Genomic DNA, 27,939 nt, shown 5'->3' with positions numbered 1-27,939 from the left:
CCCTCTGCTGTTTCTTGACTTTTACACACTTTATCTTCTGTTTCCTAAAGGCTTAAAAATATATATATATAAAAAATTAAATCACAGTCCTGGATGTCTCCAAGACTGCAGGGATTGGGAACAGGAAGTTCACTTCCCTTGCTCTTTCTTCTGTAATCATTTATTCCACACTTAATTAGCAAGGAGATGCTAGATTTGGACAAGATTTTGGACTTGGCTCTAGAAACCATAAAGTTTATAATCTTTAAGCCCTGTTCAACCTGGCCTTGGACACTTCCAGGGATCCAGGGGCAGCTTCTCTGGGTACCCTGTGCCAGGGCCTGACAGCCAAAAATTCCTTCCCAACATCCCATCCCATCCCTGCCCTCTGGCAGTGGGAGCCATTCCCTGTGTCCTGTCCCTCCATGCCTTGTCCCCAGCCCCTCTCCAGCTCTCCTGGAGCCCCTCCAGGCCCTGGCAGGGCTCTGAGCTCTCCCTGGAGCTGCTCCTCTCCAGGTGAGCCCCCCCAGCTCTCCCAGCCCAGCTCCAGAGGGGCTCCACAGCTGCCTGTGTATCCATGGCCTGCTCTGGACCCGCTCCAGCAGCTCCACATCCTTTTGGTGTTGGATCCCAGGGCTGCAGGCAGCTCGCCAGGTAGGGCCTCACCTGAGTGGGGCAGAAGGACAGAACTCTGCTTTCTCATACTGCCCATGGTGTGAGATCAGTCCAGGACTCGAGGTTTTTTCCCCACATGGCCGGGACACATCCAGTTCTGACCACCAGACCCCCGAGCCCTTCTCCCGGGGCTGCTCCATGGCTTCACCCCCAGCCCGCATCCCTGCCGGGGCTCTTCCCGACCCAAGGCACTCGGCCTTGTTAAACCCCACCATATCCCCATGGCCCTGCTTCCCATGCTTGTCCAGCTCCCCATGGCAACCTCCAAAGGCGCATCCTGCTCCAGATATTAAACATTAGCAAAAATCCTGTGTTTTAAAGTCGCGCCGCCGGGGAGAACACAGCCAGAAACTTTCGAACAGAGCACGACCGAGTGCATGTGGGATATAACCGGGGAGAGGCGGGCAGGTAGCCAGGACATAACCGGGTGCACCTGGGACTTAACCGGGGGGAGGCGGGCAGGGACCCAGGACATAACCGGGTGCACATGGAACACAACCGGGGAGAGGTGGAGAGGCACCTGGGACACAACCAGGTGCACCCGGGACATAACAGGGAATAGGCGGGGAGGTACCCGGGACATAACCGGGTGCACCTGGGACTTAACCGGGGGGAGGCGGGCAGGGACCCAGGACATAACCGGGTGCACATGGAACACAACCGGGGAGAGGTACCACGAATAAAGCCGGGGCAGGAGGGCGCTCCCTTTGTGCAGAGCCGCTGCCGGCCCGGGCCCCGGCCGGGCGCGGAGGGGACGCTGAGGGGCGGCGGGCCGGGCTGGCTCCGCCCGCACCACATGACTCCGCCGTCGGGAGAAACTTTTCCCGTCCCGCGGTCGGAAAATGGCGGCGTAGGGAGCGGGGCTCTGGCATCCCGGCGGCTCCCGGCGCCATGACCCGCTGGGTGCCCACCAAAAGGGAGGAGAAGTACGGCGTAGGTGAGGACGCGCCCGCCCCGCTCCCGCCTGTTGCGCACAGGGGCACCCCCCGGCCGCGGCCTCCCCGTCCCTGCCCGGCTCCGCGCTCCGCTCCGGCCGGGATGGAGCGCGCTGTTCCCCCCGAGTCCCCTCCGGTTCCTGCCTGCCCCGCCCGGCTCCTCTCGGCTCCCAGGAACTTGAGGAGTTGTCTGGGAACGCCGTGCCCCGCTGGGAGAAGTTGCCTTTCTCGCTCCGTTCCTGTCGCTCCCCGAGCGCTGCGCGCAGCGAAGAAGCTCCGAGTTGTTTTCACGGCGGGTTCTTTCTCCCCGCGGCGGAGTGGGATGCGCTTCCAGGCCGGCTCCTTTGCGAGCCCAGCCCGTGCCCTGAGTGCTGTCCCTCTCGGTTCTGCCGGAGTGTGATGCTCATACAGATCAGGGCTTTCCCTGTGCGCTGGGATCCATTTCCTACCCCGCTCCTTCCGTCCCTCTGGAACAGAGGGGGATTGTTCCCGGCTGGTGGCTCACGCATCCCCGCTGGGACCAAACGGGACCAAACCCCGGGAGGTCCGGCCCGGGAGGGCTCGGCATGAGTTTAAACATGTTGGTTTTGGAGCAGAAGGTTTTATTTTGGGGGTGCGGCGCAGAAAACTTCATTGGCGTGAATGAGCGTTTTTCTGGGGGAAGGAAATAATAAATCTGGCTGTTCAAATTGGAAACGTGAAGCTCAATGCCCACCACAGTTCTTGGGCTGGATTGATTGTGAAGAGCAACTTTTCACAGAAACCTCATAAACAAAGCCAGCAGGAAGGAGGGAGTTTCTGGGGCTGCGTAAAACTTGAGTGAATTGTAGGAATTTATTTTAAATTCTGTGTGCGTGTCCCTAGAAAACCACAGCTTGGATTTTGAAAATTATTAGAAAATTGCAGTTCCAGTGTGTGGGACCTGTGGGTAATTCCAGCGCTGGGGATGCAGGACAAGCAGAAGTGCCACTGATTGCAGTCCCTCATTAAGTTTCCAAATTATCTGCCTGGTGGTGTGGGATGAGTATTTTGGAATGACTGAATTGTCACGTAGTATAAGCTGATGTTACAGCCCAGTGCCACTCGAAAGCAAGTTCCTCTTTTGCAGGAACTCTGTGTCTGGTGCTGTGGTGGGGGTGACTGCCCAGGCCTGCTTTCCAGGAATGATTTGAAATAGATTTGAAATAGATTTGAAATAGATTTGAAATAGACATGAGAGAAGAAAGTGTGAAATAGACTTGATTGTTTCATAACATAGTTGAAGTATATTTGCATCTCCAGTGTGGGGGATTGCATGTGTAGTAAGAAAACTGGATTTTAATGTGATTTCAGGATAAAAAACCCCTCCCAGTTTGAAAAAGCCCAGTGGGATGTGCTTAGTTGGTATTTTTTATGTCCACTGCGCTGCAGAGAAGTTTGTAATGGTTTTATAATAGATTTATGTTTCTCTGATAGTTTGTTTTCTTTTTCCTGCTAGGAGGCTGAGATCCTCACCAAACTGGGGGAATTCTGTGCTGCGTGACAGGGATCTGAGGGTTGCAAGGAGATAAATGAGATTTAGAGCTAATTACACACTGGATTCACTGGCCTGTGCCATGCTGTTACAGGCTGCTTTGGGAGAGAGAGCTTCTTTTTGGTGTCCTCCTAAAGAAAATGAATATTAAGTTTGGTTCTAAGTGTTTTATGGACCTTTATGTTGTTAAGAAAGGGCACTGTGAGTCTTCTAATGTTTTATTTTTTGCTGCTTGTGAAGGCTGGAGGTTGTGGAGAATTGATGCAACAGTTGTGTATTCCCAAACAGAATTGGAGACAGCTCTGTTAACCTGGAAATGCAGACTTGGGAATATTTGTCTTCCTATTTGCCATGACCAGTCCTGGGGCTGATGTTGACTCAGTATTGTCTGCCAGGAAGAAAACCCTTAATAGGAATGCTAATGGCACTTAGTGAAACATAATGTACAACGCTTTGGGTGTCTCATCAATCCATGCAAATATGTCCAGAAGGATGGTGCCAGACTCATTCCAGTGGCCATGGACTAAGCCAGGAGAAGTTCCACCTCACCATGAGGAGGAACTTCTTTCCATGAAGGGTGGCAGAGCTCTGGAACAGCTGCCCAGGGAGGGAGTGGGGATATCCCAACCCACCTGGGTGTGTTCCTGTGTCACCTGCTCCAGGTGACAGGTGGGATGGACTGGATCATCTCCAGAGGTGCCCTCCAGCCCCAGATATTCTGGGATTCTGTGTGCAGGTTTCTCCAAGCAGAAGTCTCAGGAAGGTGTGTTGTGGTTATGTTTGTTATGTCACAGCAGTGGGAACTCAGAAATGTGTGTGTGTCTGTATATAGAGATGTGTACATATAAAATACATACGTGTGCTTATATAAAACATTTATATCCCTTCGCCCCCTCCTCTGGTATATCCCTGTGCTCAGCAGAGTTTTGTTAACATCTCCAGACGTGAAGGTTTGCTGGCTGTGATGCAGCTGGATCAACGATGCCAAGAAGCCTGTAGTGGCAGCTGGTGGGACACAGGTGTGTTGAGGAGCATTCCCCGTGGCACAGTGGGATTTGGGGATGCTGCTGGATGCCCTGCATGCCTGCAAAGTGGATTTGCTGCCCTGAGCCTCTGTGCAGAGGCATTATCTCAGCAGGCAGTTCAGAGAGTGACTCAGCTCCGCTTCCTGAGAGAGTTCAGGGCTCGGCTGCAGGAGGAATGGGTGTGGATCTAATGGGATAATACGGATATTAGGGTAACGTGGGGAGCCAGGCGGAACAGAGACATGAGCAGCTTCGTTGGAGGAGCTTTTCCCTGCTCCCAGTGCTGCAGATCCTTGTCCTTCATCTCAATCCTGCCTTTCATCCCTCGCCCTGAGCCGGTGGGGAGGAGTGTGGCTGTGTGGAGGGGACCACGTGGGCCTGTGGCTTCCTCCACGGGGACATCAGTGGCTTCCAGAGAGCCCTGAGAGCTTTTTGTGTCCCCTCGGTGTCACAGAGTGACCGTGGAGTTTGGCTGCTCAGCTTCCCATTTCCTGCTTTTAGCGTGATGGGAGATTGGTAGTTTTGGTGGTTTTCCTTCTGCTGGGGAAAAGGGATGTATGGAGCTGCTTTGGGAAGTCTGGGAACCTGACCAGCACCTCTGAGACAGTGGACATTGGCTGTGGTAGCTTCCAAATCCTGAATTCTGCTGGTCTTTGTCCCTTTTCCTTTGGGCTGAGAGCCGCCGTGAGAGGTAGAGTTGGTGCAACTGTGGTTAAAAATATGGTATTTACAATGCCTTTGTGTAAATGCCTTTGTGTTCATATGGAATAATCAGACCACTACTGTGGTAGTTAATTCCTTTTTTTAGAAATTGAATAAATGGTGAAACAGAAGATTAGTGTCATGTGCCCTTGGATGGCCTGATGTAAAAAGAGAACGTCCCAGTTACAGAGCCTAAGTCCCTATCCCTGAAGGTGTCCAAGGAAGGACTGGATGTGGCACTCAGTGCTCTGGGCTGGTGACAAAGTGGGATGGGGATTGGACTTGGACTTGATGGTCTTGGAGGTTTTTTCCAAATTCAGTGAGTTACAGTATTTTTGTTTGTTCTTGGGGAATTTTTGTTGTGTGTCACAGTAACAAGCCTAATTGTAGCTGGGGACATTGGCCACACTTCATGGTCCGGGTGTTTCAGTGCCTCCCTGAGACTGGGATAGCTTTTCCAAAGGGGTTTATGGAAGTACCTTCACACCAGGTACCTAGAAATCTATACACTTTATTATTAGGGGAGGGCTTTAAGGCATTGGTGGACTAAGAGGTGATACAATGATCATGATTTAAAAGTCTTTCAGCTGAGTTTTGATCTTGTAATGTCTCTTTGAACAGGGGGTGAGAATTTGTCAAGAGCAAAGCTGGTGAAAGCACAGGATATCCTACAGCAGAGCACTGCTGCTTCTCCTCTGCTGCTTCAGGGAGGACTGTGGTGCTTTAGAACAGGTTTAAGGCTTTTGTGGAGCCCTGGAGTCACAGTCCAGGCTGTGGGGAGCTGTGGTGGCACGTGGGGACTCTTGTTTAAGGTGATGATCTTGTGCACATTTGTGCCTTAGAGCAGGGAAGGAAACATTTGAAGGAAGTTGAAAAAGATGGATCTTAGGAATGTATCTTGGTGATTTTAGTGCTGCTGTGCTGTGAGGTTTGGAGCTGCCTGACAGGACAGGTGACTGCTGTTAGTGACAGCAGGGCTGTGCTGTGACACATCCCAAACCCCTGGAGCAGAAGTGGAAGTGTAAAATGTCCATGGGAGATCTGCTGCTGCATTGATCAGAGTATTGGAGGTTCAGGTTCCTAGAGCCAGCACATCCCCTGGACACCCAGATCAGGTTGTCATTTGTACATCCCCTGGACACCCAGTTCAGGGTGTTATTCATAACATCCCCTGGACACCCAGTTCAGGGTGTTGTGTGTCACATCCCCTGGACACCCAGTTCAGGGTGTTGTGTGTTACATCCCCTGGACACCCAGATCAGGGTGTTGTGTGTTACATCCCATGGACACCCAGATCAGGGTGTTGTGTGTCACATCCCCTGGACACCCAGATCAGGGTGTGGTTTGTACATCCCCTGGACACCCAGATCAGGGTGTTATTCATAACATCCCCTGGACACCCAGTTCAGGGTGTCGTGTGTTACATCCCCTGGACACCCAGATCAGGGGGTTGTGTGTTACATCCCCTGGACACCCAGATCAGGGTGTTGTGTGTTACATCCCCTGGACACCCAGATCAGGGTGTTGTGTGTTACATCCCCTGGACACCCAGATCAGGGTGTTGTTTGTACATCCCATGGACACCCAGATCAGGGTGTTGTGTTACATCTCTCTGCTGGGAGGAAGTGCTGAGAAAATTGGGATGGTTCAGCCTGGAAAAGAGAAGCTTTGGGGTGACCTCAGAGTGGATTTACGGTACCTGAAGGAACTGAAAGATGGAGAAACTCTCTACAAGGGACGGAGGGATGGGACAAGGGGAGATAGCTTTAAAGTGACATAGAAAAGGTTTAGATGGGAATATTAGGAAGGAATTGTTTCCTGTGAGGGTGAGGAGGGGCTGGGATGGAATTCCCAGAGCAGCTGTGGCTGCCCCTGGATCCCTGGCAGTGCCCAAGGCCAGGGTTGGACATTGGGGCTGGGAGCACCTGGGACAGGGGAAGGTGTCCCTGCCATGGCAGGGGTGGCACTGGGTTATATTTATGATCCCTTCCAATCCAAACCATTCCATGGTTCTATTTTCCGATATCCTTTAATTCCCTGCTTGCTGAGGGTGTGCTGCCCCATCCTGGCACCTCCTGAAGCAGAGGGCAGGGGCTGGAAGATGCACCACACCTTTTCCTGCAGGAATGACCTGAGTTGGACTGCAGGCTTGTGCTCAGCTCCTCCCAGTTTGCTCAGCAGCCACTATTGTTCTCTGTCAATAAACACTTGTTGCAAACAACAGATTGGGGAGGGATAACTTACCAGATAAGTGCAAGGGAGCTGGACTCCTGTTTGTTTTCATCCAGGTCAGCAACACTATTACAAGCTGGGATTGTTCTGAGAAATGATTCCTGATGGGATTTTCCAGGAATGTTTTTTTTCCTCTCATGGAGCACAAACTGACTTCAGTCAGTAGCAAGCTGCCTATGGCCATAATACATAACTTCTATTAAACTTTGCAAAGGAAGTTTTCAGTGGGTTTAGGGAATTTTCAGCTGGTGATTTTACTCTTTAGCCTAGAAAATAAGAGGAGGTAGAAAAGTGACTTTTATGCTTCACATGGTATGCAGGTATGGCAGTGACAGTAGTCAGGGGGCTTATTTAAGGTGTTCGATTTGCTAATTTCCATCCCTGGAAGTGTCTAAGGCCAGGCTGGATGGGGTTGGAGCTGTCCCTGCCCATGGCAGGGGGTGGAATGGGATGAGCTTTAGGTTCCCTTCAACCCAAACCATTGTGGGATTCTCTGACTTCATGTAGCACCTTGGTGGGTTTTGTAATTATTCCTTTATCTGTTCTGTTGGAAATGCCTGACTTAGGTGCACTCAAACAATGCTGATTTTGGGCTCTTTGCCACACTTGGCACAGGTTTCTTTGTGTTACAAAGGCATTTTCCTTTCTGCAAAGGCAAAACTTTGAGGGAAGGGGGGCAAAAAAATGGAAGCCACTTAAATTTAAACCTTCTCCAGGAAGCCCCTCTGTCAGCTTGCAGCTACAGGAGTAAGAGTTGGGATAATTTTTCCTTTAAATATTGATATTTCTGGAGTTTGTCCTGTGCTGGCTGTGCAGCACATGGAGGATCCTTTGCTTTGTCTGATGTGTGGTCCTGCAGGACTGAAATCCAGTACCTCTTGTTAAACACCTGGGGATGTGTCCAGCTGGAGATAAATAGCTGGGGCTGACTCCTGGTAATGAATGGAAGCTGCAACAACTGCCTCTAATCCAGTTTTCAAATATTTATTCCATCCAAGGTGTCAGTTTTGTCTCTCCCCTTTGACTTCCTGCAAGTCCAAAACTTCCTCAAAATACTCGTTTAAGGTGTTTGATTTGCTAATTTCTATCCCTGAAGTGTCCAAGGCCAGGCTGGATGGGGTTGGAGCTGTCCCTGCCCATGGCAGGGGGTGGAATGGGATGAGCTTTAGGTTCCCTTCAACCCAAACCATTGTGGGATTCTCTGACTTCATGTAGCACCTTGGTGGGTTTTGTAATTATTCCTTTATCTGTTCTGTTGGAAATGCCTGACTTAGGTGCACTCAAACAATGCTGATTTTGGGCTCTTTGCCACACTTGGCACAGGTTTCTTTGTGTTACAAAGGCATTTTCCTTTCTGCAAAGGCAAAACTTTCAGGGAAGGGGGGGAAAAAAATGGAAGCAACTTAAATTTAAACCTTCTCCAGGAAGCCCCTCTGTCAGCTTGCAGCTACAGGAGTAAGAGTTGGGATAATTTTTCCTTTAAATATTGATATTTCTGGAGTTTGTCCTGTGCTGGCTGTGCAGCACATGGAGGATCCTTTGCTTTGTCTGATGTGTGGTCCTGCAGGACTGAAATCCAGTACCTCTTGTTAAACACCTGGGGATGTGTCCAGCTGGAGATAAATAGCTGGGGCTGACTCCTGGTAATGAATGGAAGCTGCAACAACTGCCTCTAATCCAGTTTTCAAATATTTATTCCATCCAAGGTGTCAGTTTTGTCTCTCCCCTTTGACTTCCTGCAAGTCCAAAACTTCCTCAAAATACTCAGTGGAGCTGCTCCTACTTGTGGGTATTCTTTGGCAGGGTGGTGGACCACTGACAAGTCAGATTGTTTCTTTTTTATTAAGCTTAAAAGCATTTTTAGTTCTGTTTTCTAGCCTGTGGTGGCACCCAAGGCTGTTCTGACAATAGTAATTTTCTGAGTAAGGCTTTAATGAATTCCTTGATGAGTTACTGGAATACTTCCCTCCTTTAGCTTGCGGGGGGAGGAATTGAAATCACACCCTGTCTAAACCAAAAAAATGTTCAATAAGAGAGAATTCTTGTAATTAGGGAACTTTCTCTCCCTTTTCAGACTGTACTTGTGCAAGCATTTATATATTTATAGAATTATCTGCACATGTTTATGTAATTTGTGCATTAAATCTGATTCCTGATGTAAAGATCTGTAATACAAGAAGCTGCAGTTGCTGCATTTCAGTTTTACCAGCTGAAAGATGAAATATCTCTGGAAATATTTTTCTGCTCCATATAGCTTTGTAACTAAACTGAAATAGTTGCATTGAGAACTATTATGTATAATCATGTACCCTATATGTAACAAAACAAACAGATGGATGAAGAACTGAAGCAACCATTGGCTGCCATACATGAATTTGGGGTTTTTTGTATGTTGTTTTTTTTTGTCACTGCTGCTTTATTTCAAATGCTGCTTATATTATTTCAGCACAGCCCTTTTTAGAACATGTTTGCAGAGGGTTTTGGTGGCTGGTTTTGCCTTGAGGGTGTTGGAGTAGCAAAATGTCTTTGTGTTCCCCAGTGGAAAATACCAACAAGTGAGTGGAACAGGATTTGCTGTGTAATTTCTGAATGGGAATAGAAAAATTGTACATAATCAATGTTTGTGCTTGTAGGCACTCGGGTTTTTGAGGCACTCTGTTTGTACATCCCTGCTCTTGCAGTAGCTGTGCCACTTTTATGGATGTGCTGCAGAAATTATTGAATATTGAGGTGGAAAACCTGCTGGAGCGGCTGCCTGGCTGAGCAGGTCTGGGGTTTTTGGGAAAATCTCGTTATCCCTGAGGAGTCCCACGTGGAGAGGGCAGCAGGAATTATCTCCCTTGAGGAGGAACCTCCTGGCTTGACCTGGGGAGTTCCTGCCTGGTTCTGGCAGAGCTTGCTGAGCATTTGGAATGTTTGGCATTGCAGGGTGGGCACTTGGGGCTGGAGAGAGCACAGAGCTAATGTTGATTTTTTTTTTCCTTCTTTTTTTTGGTTGGGTTAGGGTTGGGATTGAAAGTGTTTGAGATGCTGTTTTGTGTTTGGATTTAGATGTTTATTATTTCTTATATTACAGTTTTATAAGTTGTGAGTTTTAGGGTATTTTACTGACAAGATATGAAATTATTTTGTATCTATTTTTATAAGGCTTTTTAAGTAAAAAAACTATCTAATTAAGAAATGACACAAATTATTTTTTTAAACTTAACTAATTACTTGTTTTCTGTACTCTGGACTTTCTTGTTTAATTATAAAATAATACTTAAACTCATGAAGAAGGTGAAAGAGGACTAGTTACTGCTTTAAAACTTACTGTAGTTTTATATATATTACTATATTTGAAAACTTTATATTCTAAGTTTTTTACTATGTGATATTACAAACTTCTATTTAAACTATACACTTATAATTTTATTGTTATTAATTAATTTTGGAAGCTTATTTTACTGTTTTTAGTTCAAATGTCGTGTTCTCTTGGGGGTCTGTGCCTTCCAGCACAGAAAGTCTAAAATTCTCAGCATCCAGGGTTCCAGCCCAGGTATCTGAAATACCTGAGAGCCTCTTGAGGCACGCAGATGCCTTCTGCAAGTGCAGCCCGAGGTGTTTGTGTTTGCTCTGCCTTCCTCCTCCTGCTTATCCTAAACTTAACTAATTACTTGTTTTCTGTACTCTGGACTTTCTTGTTTAATTACAGAATAATACTTAAACTCATGAAGAAGGTGAAGGAGGACTAGTTACTGCTTTAAAACTTACTGTAGTTTTATATATATTACTATATTTGAAAACTTTATATTCTAAGTTTTTTACTATGTGATATTACAAACTTCTATTTAAACTATACACTTATAATTTTATTGTTATTAATTAATTTTGGAAGCTTATTTTACTGTTTTTAGTTCAAATGTCGTGTTCTCTTGGGGGTCTGTGCCTTCCAGCACAGAAAGTCTAAAATTCTCAGCATCCAGGGTTCCAGCCCAGGTATCTGAAATACCTGAGAGCCTCTTGAGGCACGCAGATGCCTTCTGCAAGTGCAGCCCGAGGTGTTTGTGTTTGCTCTGCCTTCCTCCTCCTGCTTATCCAAACAAAGCACGGAAGTGCCGGCGTCACTGCGAGCTGGATGGAAGAAAATGTGGAATAACATCTGTGGAGGGACAGGGCCTGAGCTTCCCGGGAGGACAGGAACAGATGAGGCCACACTGTACCCAAAAACCTTCAGCTGGGCTGTGTTAGGGAGGTTTTCCCCATTTTCATGGAGAAAAAAAAGAAACATCAGAACTTGGAACAGGGCCTGAGCTTCCCAGAACACAAGGCACAGATGAGGCCACGCTGTACCCAAAAACCTTCAACTGGGCTGTGTTAGAGGGGTTTTCCCCCTTTTCATGCATGGAATAAAAAGGAAAACCAGGACTCAGAACATGACCTGAGTGTCCCAGAAGGACAGGGAACAGATGAGTCCACACTGTACCCAAAAACTTCAGCTGAGCTGTGTTAGGAGGGTTTTCCCCATTGTCATGCATGGAATAAAAAGGAAAAACTGGAATTAAGGGAGACCGTGGCCAACCCCAGTGCTGCTGGTGCCTCTGGGAGTGGGCAGAGGTACAGGGTGATGGGAAGCTCCAATCTTCCCTTCCCTGCCTCCCAGCTGCTGCCTTAGCCTTGAGCATCCTCCTCATGGTGCCAGCTGGTGTGCAGGAGGAAATGCTGGCAGCAGGGAATGGTTCAGGGCACGGAGTTGGGTGCTTTTATTGAGGAGTTGCTTCATGCAGAGTGTGTGTGGATCAGAAATGCAGTGGCAATTGGTAATAGAAAAAAAGTGCTCCTGTAGCAGAGCCTGCCACAGGAAATCTCTCGGTGCTCAGCCAGATGGAAGCTGCTGATGAGAATTTGGGTTTGTGAGTCTTGAGGCAGATGGTGAAGGATTGAAAAGGACGCTTGCTTTCAGGAAAATCTGTGCATGTGAGTGCAGTGAGCAACTCCAGCCCTGCCAGGGCTGGGGATTACTGAGGAGGTGGCTTGGAATGCCCTGAAATGCTGTCCTCTGAAGGAGGGCTTGCACTGTGCAGAGATAATGGTGAAATGTGTCACTTGGGCCAGGAAGGTTGGAGATAAGGGCCTGTGGGAATGTTTCTGTTGATAAATATGAGGTTAATCTCTCAAAGTGGGAGTGTATGAGTGGAAACTTAACATCAACATGACAAGAAATCTTTAATTACTGTTTTGAGGATGTCCAGCAGCTGTTGTTTGATTGACTTTTTCCTGCTGCTTTGGGGTGCTGTGGGAGAACTGTTCTTTTGCATCAGGCTGTGGCTCATTTGTAGCTTTAATATAGAAAATAATGCTTGCACTCAAGCCTTTAGTGTGCTCTGTCTAACCCGAGGTAGTGGTGATGTTACCTGGTGTCCACCTTCTTTTTTTTTTCCTTTATGTCTCTTTTGTCCTTTCAAATTCCCACCAATTTTCTGCAGGCATCACCTGTTGCCTTCTTATCCCTTCAGGAATTCCTTCCTTCCTGCTCACCTTTTTTCCCCACTATTATACTTCCTCAGTTTTGCTTGTTACATTTTTCTTGCCATGGCTGGTGGGTGTTGGTGTTTCCATCAATCCATCACTTTCTTTGACCAAGAATCTTAGGTGGAGAAGACTTGAGAGCCTGTTTTATTTCCTTCTGTCTGAGCCTGGTGTATCTTATGGGTTTGCTTTTTGTTTTTTGTTGCATTTTTTCCTTCTGTGGATTGATCTCTGAAGTTTCCAGTGTGAAGGGTGACTCAAACTGGTTGTAAAAAAGAAAAAAAGTGGTTTGTTACATTTTTTTTTTAATTTTGGAGGTATTTTGGCTTCTGTTTCACACCAGAGTTGTTCTGTAGAAGGTTTGTGCTTGGTATGGCAGGATCCAGCTCTGTCCTTCCCTATCAGCAGCACCTCTAGCTGCTGACAGTCTGTGTGGCACCTCTGTCACCTCCACTGGGCTGCTCTGCCCTTTTGTGATGCTGCTCACTGACATTTGGGCATAAAGGAACAAAACTTTTTGTCCAGGCCATGGCAGGAGAGTGCACAGGAGCAGCTCAGAATTCCTGGAGCACTGGGACTGCCTCACAAACAGCTGGCATTGACTCCTTTGTAAAAATAATTTAGTAACATGTGACAAAGCTGTGGATAAAGATCCTTTTCCCAGAGATTTCAGTCATTGAGCTGTTTTGGTGAGAAAACAGCTGTCCTTGCTGACACTGAAGTGGCTGGAGATGAGAACAGATATTTTTTGTGGTGCAGAGATATTTCTTGGCCAGTAATTTCCTCAGCGTGTGAGTCAAATGGGACAAAACACCAACCCCAAACTTTTTGATGCAGAGCCAGAGATTCTTTTGGTATTTATTACACTACACTTTATTTATCTGTATTTGTTGGTTGTGTTCTTGAGCATTTGACTGTAACTAAGACTCTGAAATGATTTAAAAAGCACATTAGATGTTTATCTGGTAACAGGGGCATCTGCAGTTAGGTGGCATTGCTTTAATGCTGAGCATTGCTACCCTGCAAAGCACCAGGAGGTGCTCATGGGTGAGGGAATTTTTTATAAGGTCTTGATCTGTCTCTAAAGTGCTGATTATGGAAATTGGACTTCAGATTCTGTCTGGAGCCTCTCCTGCTCAGTCCCAGTTTTGGGATGTTGATGGAGGTGGTGCTTGTGTGAGATTATGGCCAAGGCTTGGTTAAACCAGTGCTGCAGCCAAACTGGGAATGGGTTCCCAGCAGGTGGTGCAGTCCCCATCCCTGGAAGTGTCCAAAGCGTGTGGCTGTGACACCTGGGGACATGGGTTGGTGGTCACCGTGGTGCTGGGGTGGCTGTTGGACTGGATGATCTCGGAATCATTAAAAGATTAGTAAAGTATTTTTGAGGAACAAAAAATCCCAAACCTTCTTTAAGAATCATTTGAGTCTTCAAGGAGTGGCTAAAGTATCTTGCTTTGAACTCTGTAGGGAGGGAGTTCTTATTCCCAAAAAATAAAGGCTGGATATAGCCAGATAAGCACATTTTAGTCAAGACTTGAGAGAATGACTCAGTTGTGGTGCTGCTGACATTGTTGGAAGTTTTGTGTGGGTTCAGCTCTGGTTCGATTTTCTAGTTGAATGTATTCTTGAAGTGATTTATTAAGAGATTTTTATCAATCACTTGTGCTGCAGAGGAGGACTCTGTTTATTTACTGGGCTGTGATGAGTGATGGAACTGGTTCAGATTTTTGCTTTAAACACAGAAAGTACAGTTTGGGCTTCCTGCAACAGCTGCACTTTCCACAGTTAGAGCACACAAAGGTGAACATGTTCTTGGCTGAAAACCAGGAGTTTTAATACTTTTAGGGCTTGAATATTTAAAATATTGGCATAACTGCAAGCTTTTACAGCCTGGGTGTGATACCATCTATAACACAGCATGCTGATCTTAAATAAAGATATAAACTTTTAAGACCAGGAGTTCATGTATTATATTTGTAAAGGGCTGTCTGGATGCTTCTATAACATTTACATAAAAAGTGTGGAAAATATAAAATAATTTTGTGGAGGGGAACTAGAATAATTGTGTGTCAGCTTAGGTTTTCAGGAGATGGGTAGTGGCACCTTTGAGAAATGCCTGGATAAACTGAATGAAAAGTAAAATATTGGTGATCATTAGTGAAATCTTGAGTTCTATAATTGTTTCCCTTTTTGCTGCATCTGCACATGACAGAATTTGTGTTTTTACCTTTGCATGCAGCGGCTTCCTGTTGCTCTTGGGCCATTCATGGAGCAAGAAGTATTTTTAAAGTTTAAATTGTTTTTCTCCAGAACACTGAAGGCTGCTTAGCAAGAAGACTGAGTTTGATTCCTGCAGGACAATGGCACAAATAGTCTCCCCACCTTTTCCAGCACAGGTCCCACTGCTGAGTGCTCCTGGTGTCTCAGAGGATGCTTCCACCAAACATAGCCCAGGCAAATGTGTGATTTGTGTATCAAAAACAAGCTGGTTTGCTGGGCATGAATTGTGTGGAGTGTGCTGGCTGTCATTAATTAGGTTTTTTTAATAGTTCTATTTTGAGGTAGAGGTGCTGCAAGTGGAGACGAGTTGAGGAGTTGAGAAATAACCACTGATTTTAGATAAATGCAGTATTTTTTCAGCGAGGGAAGCAAATGTTTTAGGGTGAGAGTAACACTGTCCAGTGTAGCACAAACTTTGCTGCCTGTTGGATCTTTCCAAACAGAGACATTAAAGCAGATTTTGGGAATCATGGCAGGGAAATCAGTGCCCTTAAGCTGTTTGCAGTGCTAGGAACAGCCTGGATCTGCTCCTTGGCCAGGAGCTGCCTCTGGCCCCTGCTCTGCCCAGGGCATGTTCTGGCTGCTAATGTCTCCCCCCTTTTCAGGGAATTGTCAGAGTGAAGCTGGGAAAATAACCTGCAAAAAGGGGGAAAGAATAATCAAAATACTCCCTTTCTTGCAGCAGAGGTGAGGGAGTTACTGCTGGGTTAGTGGCACCTTAATCACCCTCCTGGCATTAATATGTGGCCATCAGGGGGTTTTTAAAATAGATTTTCCTTGGATGATTATGCTTGGGAAGGAAGGAGTTACGACTTTGAATTATTCTGAATTAGCAAGGGAAATTTGGAGGCTCAGGGCAGTGAGGGAAGGAAGTCAAAGGGTTATTTTTGATGTGTTTCAGTAGGCTTGGAGGGTGTCTTAGCAGTGGAGAACTGAGTTCTCACCTGGGAATTCCTGTGTACATCTGGGATCGATTACTGGGCTGCACCAACTTTAAAATATCAATTTATTACACTATATAAGTACTAAAAACCATTACTAAATTTAAATAATAATAATAAAAAAAGAGTTAAAGATCATTGTAGCTTCCCTCCCATTCAGAATATTCTGTGATTAGGCTAGAAAAGACTTTAGAATTATGAAATTAACTCATGATAAAGTGAATGGTTGTGAATGTACAGGTGGTGTGAATGTACAATTTTTGTGCCGAAATTGTAGAGCTGTCTGGAAACAGATTTAGGGTGTTCCTCTACTCTGGTTTTTCCCCTTCCCAGAAGTCTGAATTTATGGAGCAAAACCTGATGCTGGGTCTTTAGTGAATAGTGGGATCGTGTAAGTTACATTTCCTTATTTCCTCCAGAACGAACACAAAGATTGGTGTGGGCTCACAGGATTCTGAGGTGGGGAAATTGGAATGACAGGGCTATGAACTCTGTGTGAGAGCTGCCCCGGGGCTGGAGCTGAAGTGAGCTGGACAGTGACCCTTTGTTAGGGCCAGTGGCCGAGCCAAGTCCGCTGGAAGCTGCCTGGAGCATGTGATTGCCCCTGGTTTGGAGAAAAACAATTTTTCCCTGTTTTTGCAAAATGCTGCTCTTATCTTTGAATGCATTCAGTTCTGTTTGACTCGCTCCCATGGTGATTTTTTCCCCCCTAATTCCGGCGTGAGGTGCAAATTCAGGAGAAGTGTCGCTGATTACCCATTTCTGCCCTAGCCTGGCTGTTTTGGGAGAGGGGGAAAGTGTTGCTGGGTCCAGCTGGGGCTCTCAGCAGGTCATTCCTCTCTCTGCGTGTTCTTTTGGGGAATGCAGTACAAGTTCTTTGGGCTTTCTTTGACGTGGGGTCTGTACTCTTGTTGTTGGAGGCAGTCTGATAATGCGATGGCAAAGAAAAAGAAATTTTTACACATCAAACTTGATGTGTAAAAAGCCTCAAGCTCCCCTCATCTTTTTTCTCCCATTCCAGAGGCTTTCCTGAGAAAGGACCAGAGGAATTTTGATTTTGTTTTCCCTTGTAGAAATACTGAGGAGGAAGAACAGTAGGAAATGAAAGCATCTTCCCATCACCTCATTTCCTCCTTGCTTTAGGCTCTTTGCTCTGCATCATCAACTTGGTATTGCAGTGAATTGTGTAATTTTTTTTCCTGTTTCCACAGCAGTGCAAGAGGAGCTTCAGTGTGTTGAACTTGATTTTATAGTCATTGAAATGCCTATTAAAATGTAGTTGTGCCATTAAGCTCACTGCTGTAGTAATGCTTAGTAAAAGACACCCTCTTAGTTCAGTAGGAATTTCCCACCATGGCAAGGGAGAGGATTGAAGAATTAGGGGGCTGGTGCTTCAGAGATGCTCACAGGGAGCTTTGTGGCCTCCTGGAGCACCAAGTTGGGCCTGAGGGAGCTCTGACATAATTTAGCCTGGAGTGCTGTGCTGGGAAGGACTTGAGGGTTTCTAAGTCCCTTTCACACGCTGGATTTAAGAGTGAGCTTGTGACATTTGGGATATTGCACCTGTGTGTGTGTGTTGGACATAAACTAAACCAGGAGATGTTTCACTCAACACGAGGAACTGCTCTCCATGAGGGCAGAGCACTGGAACAGCTGCCAGGGAGGACATGGAGCCTCCTTCTCCAAGGGAGACACTCCAAACCCACCTGGATGTGCTCTGCCTCGGCAGAGGGATGGACTGGAACATCTCCAAAGCTCCCTTCCAATCCCAGCTGTTTTGGGATTCTGTGGCTGAATTTGGGACTCCTCCTGGGGCTGTCATTGCTGTTGATTTTTTGGGATTCTGTGGCTGGATTTGGGACTCCTCCTGCGGCTGTCCCTGCTGTTCACAGAATCACAGAATGATGAGGTTGGAAGAGACCTCTAAGATAGGGCTTAGGTTGCACTTGAACACCTCAACTAGACTATAGCACCAAGTGCCATGTCCAGTCTTTTTTTAAACACATCCAGAGATGGTGATTCCACCACCTCCCTGGGAAGAGCATTCCAGTACTTTATTATTCTTTCGGTGAAAATTTTTTTTGTGATATCTAACCTATACCTTCCCTGATGTAGCTTGAGGTTGTGTTGCTGGAGTTGCTGCTGTCCCTGAGGCTGGCCCCTGGGCAGGTCTGGCTGAGGATGGGGTGGGAGCAGCCCTGCTGCCAGGGGAGGGCAGGGATGGGGGCACATCAGGCAGGATGGTGAGGAGCTGCAGCTCTGCCAGTTCTGGTCACTTCTCCTCTCCTGGGGACCCTTGGCTGGAGGATGTGCTGGACTCACCACCAGCCCAGGCACAGCTGATGCTCTGCCAGCACTGACCAGAAGCTGGGTGAGTTCTTCTCTCCAGCCTTTAACTCTTGTCCTTCTCCTGCCCTGCAGACCCCTGGGGGCATTTTCTACATAGCAGTGCTGAAACTTTTGCAAATTTTCTAATAACCATGTCTAGAGGTGTTTTTGAAATTTGCTGAATTCCAAGCACTTAAATCCTTTCTTGAGGCACAAATTGGCTTTTGGGTGAGCACAGCTAACGCTCAGATGCTGTCCTTGCCTTCCTGGAGGATCAGGATTCAAGTTACAGCTCCTTAGTGGCCCCCAATGAAATGTAGGAGGTCTGAGGGAACATCAAAACTCACTTTCTTGTGATTCTGAGTTACCACAAGACAGATGCCAAAACATCTGCCTCTGGATAATGTTTTGTGTTAGTCTAAATCAGCATCTTGCTTTTTCTGCAAGAGCCAATGTTGAGAGCTCGGGGTGATGTGATTATTCTTTGCATCCAGGGTGTTTCACTTAATGGACTTCTTAATATTAAAAATCAATTTGGATGTTCTTGATTATGCCTCTTGTTAGCTGTGCATTATGGCACATTAATAATGCTGTTAGAGTCAATAATGATGTGTATATATATATTTTTTAGCACTAGTTTCAGCTTTATACCCTCAGTACTTGGTGGTGAAGTACTCTGAATACAGATTAGCCAGGAGGAGGGGAGAGAGCTGGTAAAATGGTGACTGAGCATCTCACTTCATTAGCTCCCTAAAAATAAAGTGTCTGGCTTGAAAGGGGGAAGGAAGGAAAGCGAGAAACTGAACTTGCTTCTTGGAAATCTTGGCTTTGTCCGGAACTCTTCATTTCACAGAATCCCAGATTTATTCTGTCTGGAAGAGAGCACCAAGATCTTTAAGGCTAAGCTGTGCCCAATGCCCACCTTGTCCCCAGCCCAGAGCCCTCAGTGCCACCTCCAGCCCTTCCTTGGACACCTGCAGGGATGGGGGCTCCAAACCTCCCTGGGCAGCCCCTTCCCATATCAAATCACCCCTTATGTGAAGAAATTCCTCCTGATGTCCTACCTGAGCCTCCCCGGTACAACATTTCTTGTCTTTTTGCTTTCCCTGGGAGCAGAGCCCGACCCCCCCAGCTGTCCCCTCCTGTCAGGAGTTGTGCAGAGCCACAAGGTCCCCCCTGAGCTTCCTTTGCTCCAGATTTTATTTCTTTCTGCATTTTTTAATGAGTGCAGAAAGGACAAGTGAGCATCTTGTTTTGTCCTCCTCCAGCTCTGCCAGCAGGGCTCAGCAGGGTGGTTGCCCTTTGGGAAGGCCCCAACTTTGGGATTGTTCTGGATTTCTGAAGTTCCCTCAGCTTATTAATTAATTAACTCAGGTTGGGTAGGGAGTGAAGAGACACCAAATGTGATGCAGGACACATTGCTGCCTTTGCTGTCTGGTGTGAAACCTGGGGTTTGGTGGCCCTTCACTCTTTGTGTTCTGATTTTGGCAGGCTGGCATTGCAGGGATTTCAGCCTGAGGGTTTCAGAGGCTGCTTTAGGGTTCTCTCACCCTCAGCAGATGCCCTGTGTAGTGGCGGAGGAGTTTGGAGGTAAACCATTGTGTGTTTCAGGAATTTGCTGCTCACAGAGAGGAGGAGTGAAAGGAGGTGTCTCTCCTTTGTAAGGGAGAGTGGTGACAAATCCTTTCTATCTACTTGAACTTGTGGGATTTGGGCTAATCCTGTGATAAAACTCACATTTGTGGATTTAATCAATAAGATTAGAGCATCACTGGCCAGGAGAAACCTCGAGCCTGATTTTCTCCTTTAGCTTAATGGTAACAGCTCAGATCTGAGAATTTCTCCAGGATTCTTCCTTCTTCAGGAAATAATTTTTTTGGGAGTGTTTGGATAACAGAATAATTAAAATACTGAGAAAGAACTCTGAATCAAACTTGATGAGACCAGGCATGACAAAACCCAAGGCGAAGGGGAGAGGATCTACCCTTGGTTAATGCACACATGAAATAATTGTCTTTAACACTTCTCAGGTGCAACTCCTGACTCAAACACTGCTTTTTTCTTTTTGCTTCTCCGTTAGCCTCAGGTGTAGAAATTAGAAGCTCCTTTGGGTGAGTAGCAGAGGACTAAGGAATCTGCCTGAATATTCAAATCATCCACTTCCATTTCAGGAAAAATAGGAAAACCTTCAGGTGTCTTTTAATACCAGAGAATTTACAAAAGACTTTGCTTTCACCTCTGCAATTTATCTGCTTTTATTGAAAAAGCACAGTTAGGATTTAGGGATTTTTTTTTTTTAAAGCCAGTGTAAAATAAAGCTGGTAGTGTGTTAAATGTAGTTTGGGTTCATTCAGGAGTTCAGAATGATTAATACAGCCTTTAAAGCAAAGTAATACCAGGGGATATTACTCTGTAACATCTTTATGCTGTCTTAAGATATCTCACCTTTTTTGCAGTTAGAAAAAAGCTTTTTCAGTATAAATTGATGTTACCTTTGTTTGCTTTTCCCTTTGTTTCCACCACTAATTCTTCTAGTGTTGGCCCCCTCATTTTTCTGATGTGTGCAGACTGAGTGCAGCTCACAGAGGTGTTTGTGTTCTTGAATGGTAAATGGGGGTTTGGTGCAATTACTGTAATGCCCTGTTCATTGTTCCTTTTTTATCAACTCTTAGATCTGAAAAAATGCCTCTTTCTTTGCCCACACTTAATCCTCTGCTTTTGGCGCTTTGAGACCCTTGGGTGGATGCTGGATTTTTTTAAATTAAGCAAAACATACTTCAGTTCAAAAAGAAAAAAACCTTTAAAAATAGAAAGCTATACCTCAGGTTTTTAAATATTTTAAATGATAGCTCAGGATGCAGTTGATGAGACAAAATGCAAACATACCAGTTTCATGCTTTACTCCTCCAAACTTTGTCTTTTCCTTTAATTAAAGCCTTGTTGTTTGCTCCAATCAAACGGTTTCTATCACAGCATCTTTTGATGCCACTGTACATAAAAAAAACTTCCTGTGAGGAGGAGTTACCTGCTCCCCTGCAGGGGAGTTTGTGGTGCAGTTCAAGCCTTGCTTTGTAATCACAGGGGTGGAATGCACTTTATAGTTATTTGGGTTGTTTGCTTCACGATCTGTCAGTGCTGTTGGGAGCCAGAAATGTGATTTATTTTCTCTTGCAGACATATTTTTCACACATATATATATTTTTGAAGATAAATCACACTCCCCCCCGGCTCCTCAGTCAGTTGAGGTCAGTGGGAGCTGCCGTGGGCAGTAATTACCATTTGATGGCTGTTTGTCATCTTCTGTCAGAAGAATTGGTCATTCCACTGCAGCTCCTGCTGCCTGACCTTCCTTGTTGTGACAGACACCAGTTTGAGCACTCTTGGGCATAAATTTTAGTGCCTTTTATTCACAGCTGCCTTTGATCCTGAGCGTTATTCCAGTTAAGTGCTGGAGAAATGCTCAGCTGAAGTGTGAATTGAGTACAGGACTGGTTTTTAATCTGTTCTGATGCAGATTTTTCCTGGCTGGGATGTCTGCTGTGAGCCAGTGAAGTTGTTTGTCAGGGTCGTGGAGGTGGGAGACTGTCCTTGGATTCATTTCTGGATGTGTGAACATCCCAGGGGCCCCTTGACTGAGCTGTGAGCATTGAAGGGATCTCAGTAAACACCCTAAGGATTGGATTTCTTTTTATGTTGCGCTCCAGCCAGGCAAGTTTGGAGGAGTTAGGGCTGTGTAACTTTGTTTTTCCTGCTATGCACAAAAGCTGAAATGTGACTATTTCAGGGGGGTGTTTCCAAGCAGACTGTCCCATGTGCTCTGTGTTCACCACTGGGAACAGTTTAAAATGCTCATTTTTGTTAAGGTTTTTCTCAGAACCCCCTTCTCCTGCAGGGGTAGCATTTATGGCTCTCAGATATCCTGTGCCAGATACCTGGGAGGGAGAGTTTATCTGTCTGTAATAATGCCAAAATTAAGGAAGATATTAAAACACAAATAGCTTGGCTTGTTTTGATGTCAGTAAAAACTGTTACTTTCTAAAAGCTTCATTTAAATCCTGGTGATATTGGTCTCTGCAGTGCACCTGACCTTTATTCTTTTTACCCTGTGGTGTTGTTTTAATTCCGTTAATAATCTTCCAACTTATACAGTGTTTTTTCCTAACTGCTTTCCCGTGTCTTTTTTTCCATTTGTGCACTCAGATTTTTTTATTTACCTCTTCACTCTAAAGTCTGTCAAGCCAGAGGAGTTCTGCAGAGAAAGGGACCCAGCCAGCCTGGGTGGATTGATTCGTGGGTGATCCAATAGGTTATGGATTGATTTGTTGGTGATCCAATGGTTTATGGATTGATTTATTGGTGAACCAGTAGGTTATGGATTGATTGGTTGGTGATCCAGTGGGTTATGGATTGATTGATTGGTGATCCAATGGATTGATTTATGGGTGAGCCAATGGGTTATGGATTATTTATTGGTGAGCCAGTGGATTATAGATTGATTTATGGGTGATCCAGTGGGTTATAGATTGGTTTACTGGTGAGCCAATGGATTATGGATTATCTATTGGTGATCCAGTGGATTGATCTGTGTGATCCAATGGTTTATGGATTTATTTATTGGTGAGCCAATGGATTATGGATTTATGGGTGATCCAGTTGATTATTTATTGGTGGGCCAATGGCTTATGGATTCATTTCTTAGTGAGCCAATGGCTTATGGATTGATTTATGGGTGATCCAGTGGGTTATGGGTTGGTTTATTGGTGAGCCAATGGATTATGGATTTATTTATGGGTGATTCAGTTGATTATTTATTGATTTATTGGTGAGCCATTGCATCATTTATTGGTGATCTGGTTGAGAGCTGGAATTCCAGGAGTTCTGGGCAGAACAAACAGGAATTCCTGGAGGCTGGAACTGGGGGTGGGCAGTGGGCTCTGTGCCCCATCCTTGTTCTGGGATCAGAGCCCCCCTGGTGCCCACTGGGATGTTGCTGGTGTGTGACCATGACCAGATCTGGGCTCCCAGCAGTGTTTTTGTCACTCCCGGTTCCTGCAGGTGTGGTTTGTGGGGTTATCTCCTGGGTAGTGCTGGGGTGGGAGGAGCTCCCAGGGAAGGCAGGTGTTGCCTGCATCCCTCCTCTCATGGCTTCGTTTAGAGCTCTGCCACAGGTTTGGGATTTGAGGGGTTTTTGGGAGTGCTGTGTTACCTGTAGTGAGTGTGGAACGTGTTGTGGATGCTCTGTGAACTCTTGGTGTGAAATCAATTTCCTCTGATGGCCGTGAGTCTCTTATCCAGCTCGTTCTGTTCCAGTAAAACATCCCTGAGCCCTGCCCTGGAAACTGAGGCAGAAAGAAAAGCAGAGATAATCTCAGGGGTGGTGGGAACTTCAGAAGTAATTATTATGCTCCAAAAATGCTTTTGTTTCCTGAACAATTAAACAAATAGTGAGAAATTCTGATTTTCGAGTGTTATTGATCCTAGTTGGTGGGCATAGCTGCAGTTGTAAGTTGAAGATATTTCTGTGGGTCCACCTTGACTAAAGTTCTTTAATTTCCATCTTATGAAATGTTTCAGTCTCTGCCTTCAAGGAGGACCCTCCTTGGTATTGGAAGATTTTTTTTCTGCTACATAGCATTTACTCCATATAAAACTTACAAAAATTCGGCTTTTGGAGTGGTAACACTTTCGTTTTTTGGAGCATGAGTATTTTTTTTCCCAACCAAACCTGGTTTGTAGCATTCTTTGTCAGATGAATTTGTGGACATTGCCCAGATTTTCTTTTGGGAGTGGCAGGGAAGAGTGGTCTTTGAATTCCTGTTGGATTTGTTGTAGTTTATTGTACAGTGGGTTGCTGCAGTTGCCTCTGCCACTCAGAAATTCTGAAATCATATTTTTCAACATCCTATGCATGCAGTAAATGAATGAAATGACTGAGAAATCATCCTTTAATGTTAGCGTGGCAATTGGAGTTTTCTAAAGACACTTTGTAAGTTTTCTGTGTGTTGAGCTGACAGGGAAGACAGAGCAGTTCTTTGTAGAACTGCCTAAAATTGACACAAAGTGCTGTGGAAGGCTGGCAAACACAACAAAAATTGAGTGTATTGCCATGAAGAAGCAAAGCATTATAAACACAGCAAGGGACAGCTTTAGAAAGTGAACTTGTGGGTGGTTTTTTTGTTACAAAAGGAATTCATGATGGATTTAAGAACTTGGCTGAATTTTTATAGAACTTAAATTTATTTTTTTTTTTACACAAAGGTTCAGACTGGCAATAATAAGTAATAAAAGCAGTGATGTGATGAAACACCTGGAATTGTTTTGCCTGCACTAACAGCAGTGTTCCCTCTGCCCAGCTCTCTACAACTACGATGCCAGGGGGCCAGATGAACTCTCCTTACAGATTGGGGACACCGTGCACATCCTGGAAACTTATGAGGGTAAGATGGCAAAAATTCAATTCAAAAATAGCAATTTTTTTTTTTTTTTTGTGGGGAGTTGCATTCATTTTCTGTTTGTGACCCTCTTGAATTGGAAGGTGAAGCAAATGGATTGATGAGCTGATAAAGCGCTGGAGTTTCTGGGGAAGAAGACTTTTCCCAGAAATGGGTTTGTGTGGATCAGTTGTAGCCTCTCCCCCACGTTAGAGAAATGAGAGTTGCTTTTTGGGTACCCCTGGGTGATGCAAAAGAACCTGCTGCTACAAAAAGTTTAATCTGAATTTGAAAGTCACCTGGCTCTTGAATTATTTGTCTCTTCTGAGATGTGTGCACTGTTTTCAGCCTTTTCCAGGTGCCTCTTTTGATGTGAAACTCTACAGGCGTCACCTGTACCAAAACCTTTCCTCCCTGATCCTTGTACAAGGGAATTTCAGTGCTGAGTTTGATAATCAACACGATGGGGAAATTGTCACAACGTTTTCAGCTCTTAATCCAAGCAAAATAAAACTTTCATTATATCTTTGAGTTGGAATTTTATGGTGTGCTGCAGTTAGCAGAGGCGTGGGGAACACAGAACTAAAGTGTGTGTTTAAAATAGTGTAACATTGTTTGTCTTGTGGAAACAGGATTTACTGTAATGTATTGATTTAATTTGCTTCTCTAGACATTGATCTTTTGGTAGATCTGGATGATAAATTTATTTTAGTTAATGGATTAATTGGATTTCTTAAAATATTATGTTTCCTGAGACAAACAATGCTATTTTAACAAGAGTTGATCATCACTTGAAGTGGAATTTTTGAATTTTCTCATTATTCCTGGGCTGGCCTTTTCTTGGAGCTCAGTTTGCTGCTGCAATGCCAAGTTTGACTCTGAGCAAAGCAGTCTTTCCACTATCTGATGTTGCATGCTTTAATAAACCCCTAGTAATGCAAAGATTTTAAATGCAAATGGAGCGATTCAAATATTGCACAGCTTTGTACTTCTGTGTAAAAATAGGTTTATTTAATGAATGTGGGAGAAACGTAGCAGGGAATGTGAAACCATATTAAATGCTGAAATCCTGTCAGATGCTGAAACCCTAATAAATGCTGGCTGTTCCCAAGTAAATGGGACAGTGGGGATGGGCTTTTCCCCTGGGCTGGAAATAGAGGAAAACCTTCACGCTCTCAGGGCTTGGAGCACATGCAGTGAGTTCATGGTAAAAGAAATCCAAATTCCTGTTTTCCCAAGCACTGATTGCTCATTCCTGACCTGAGATGGGAAACTTAAAAAAACTTTCACAAATCAAACAAAAACAAAGGGTAACAAGTTTACAAAAGCTCTTAACGTCCTCAATTCAATACTTCAGCAGAATATATCAAACACAACAGACCACAATTATCTAAACCTGTTTTAATACTTATAAACAATGAACTTACTTTACTTTTTAATTTATTAAGAAAAACTGTAACATCACTTCTCTATATTATTATTTCTCTAAATTCTCTGACACCTAAATATCAAAAAACTCTCCTAAACTACAGCAGAGACCAAACCTCTCTCTGAGCCTCTCAAAACAAGAGCACTCTCAGCATCACTATTCCTACAAAACCATCACCAAACCACAACAACCAAACCCAAGACAGACATCTAAGTGATGCTGTAACTCTTGTCTTGTGTTCAGAGCTGCCAAGATCAGGGGCTTGTTTGAGTTGTTTGATCTCCTGCTTTCCCTGGATAAACTTGGTGTGGATTGTACCCCTGGGAGGTTTTGTACCCTACAAATTCCCAGGTGTGTGCCAGGCTGAGGTGGGAATGGGCCCATCCAAAGAAAAACCCTCTAATTAAATAATCCTGGAGCAGAAGAGTTGTTGGGAAAGTCAGTAAAGCCTTTTTGCTGAGGATTTTGCCATTCCTACCCCTTCTCCCTGGGGGAAAAGCAGTTGGCTTTTTTTCATGGATACCTGCTGGAGTCCACTTCTGCTCCTCCCATCCTGCTGTAGATCTGATATGATTTCAAATTAATTTTCTGCAATAATTCCTAAGTTGAGAGAATCCACATTCTGGATTAGTACTTTCCACATCTTTGTCTTAATTCTCTTTCTTGACATTATTTGATGGAACGGGCCAATGATTTGATACTATTTTAAATTATTTTTCTGCAATAATTCCTAAGTTGGGAGTAGTTTTGAAGACTGGTCTGTGTCTGTGGGCTTTGAATTGGTAAAATTTGTTTTTTGGGTTTTTTTCCCCCCTCTGAGTCTGCATTGCCAAGAAAAACTCATGGGAAACCCTTGCTCATTGGGGTCTCTACAGAAGGGAGATGAGGACTTGGAAGGGCTCATTCTCACATCCATGGTCTGCAAGATCTGATTTTTAGGACAGAATTAGGATATCTGTTGCTGCCATGTACTGGAATTAATTTGGGTTGAACTTTTCCCCTGTGTTTAAAATGATATCTACTTTTGTTGCCCATGAGTAGAACTTATTTTGGAATTTGTTTATTATTAAAGTTTTGGCATTTTGCATTCTAATAGTAGAAACTTTTTTTTCTCTGAAATGCAAAATACCGCGCAGAAAGAATTCAGTGTGTGGATCCTGTCAAGTTCTGTAAAGTTTCAGTCTTGGTGAAAACATCCTCTTTTTTTGGGAGTGAGGAGATTGGAAATGAATGTACACATTTCACCATTAAATACTAAATTTGTGTTCTTCCAGGAACCAAAGTAAAGCTGAAGCTACTTTCTAGACTAATCAATACTGAAAATAAAGTTATTTTTTCTTTCAGGAAGTATTTTAGTTTATTTTTCAGTTAGAAAACTTTCTCTGCCCTTCTAATCTGAGCCTTAGAGGAAAAGCCAAACAGGAGAGCCATAGGAATTCCCAAATATCCTGCTCTGCAAGAGAGGAGGGTTGAATTTTGTAGCAGATACCCTAAAACCCAAGTATTTGCCACATTCTGGATTAGTGCATTCCACATCTTTATTGTCTTGATTCTGTTTCTTGACATCATTTGATGGAATGGGCAAATGGAACCATATGATCAATAAATGTGGCTGATTAAGGGGAATTGCTGGGAAATGTAACAGAAAATCAACCTCAAGACCAGGATTAACTGTTGGAGCATCAATTAATTTCTAGTGCTGCTGTGAAGAAGGGAGGTTGGCTTCCCAAATAGGGATTTTCACAGGAGTTATTAATGATATTATGGGAAAGATTAGTTTTTGTTGCAGTTTTTTTGTTTGTTTGTGAATGCAGTGGAAGTGATAAAATGGATGCATTGTTTGGGTAACCACAGCAAATTCTTGAGCTTTTTGCAGCTTTGACAAATATTTCATTGGTGTCTTAGCTGAGCATTTCCTTGGATGCACATCTCCAGCTGCTTGGTCCCAGATTTCTTAAGGG

At 44.8% G+C, this 27,939-nt stretch overlaps 1 protein-coding gene across 2 annotated transcripts in view; it reads left to right on the top strand.

Moving 5' to 3' along the window:
- Positions 1-1,263: 1,263 nt before the first annotated feature.
- Positions 1,264-27,939, top strand: part of DOCK1 (dedicator of cytokinesis 1) — a 266,436-nt gene continuing 239,760 nt past the window's right edge. For both annotated transcript variants that reach the window (XM_041461037.1, XM_041461036.1), the window contains exons 1-2: positions 1,264-1,591; positions 24,472-24,555. In XM_041461037.1, coding sequence (XP_041316971.1) covers positions 1,546-1,591; positions 24,472-24,555 — 130 coding nt within the window. In that variant the 5' untranslated portion in view covers positions 1,264-1,545. The remainder of the gene's footprint in view (positions 1,592-24,471; positions 24,556-27,939) is intronic.

The sequence above is a fragment of the Pyrgilauda ruficollis genome, unplaced genomic scaffold, assembly GCF_017590135.1.
Source record: "Pyrgilauda ruficollis isolate IOZ18807 unplaced genomic scaffold, ASM1759013v1 scaffold15, whole genome shotgun sequence".
NCBI classification, from domain to species: Eukaryota; Metazoa; Chordata; class Aves; order Passeriformes; family Passeridae; genus Pyrgilauda; species Pyrgilauda ruficollis.
The sequence above is the reverse complement of the archived record's forward strand: the minus strand, read 5'-3'. Positions and strand labels throughout refer to the sequence as shown.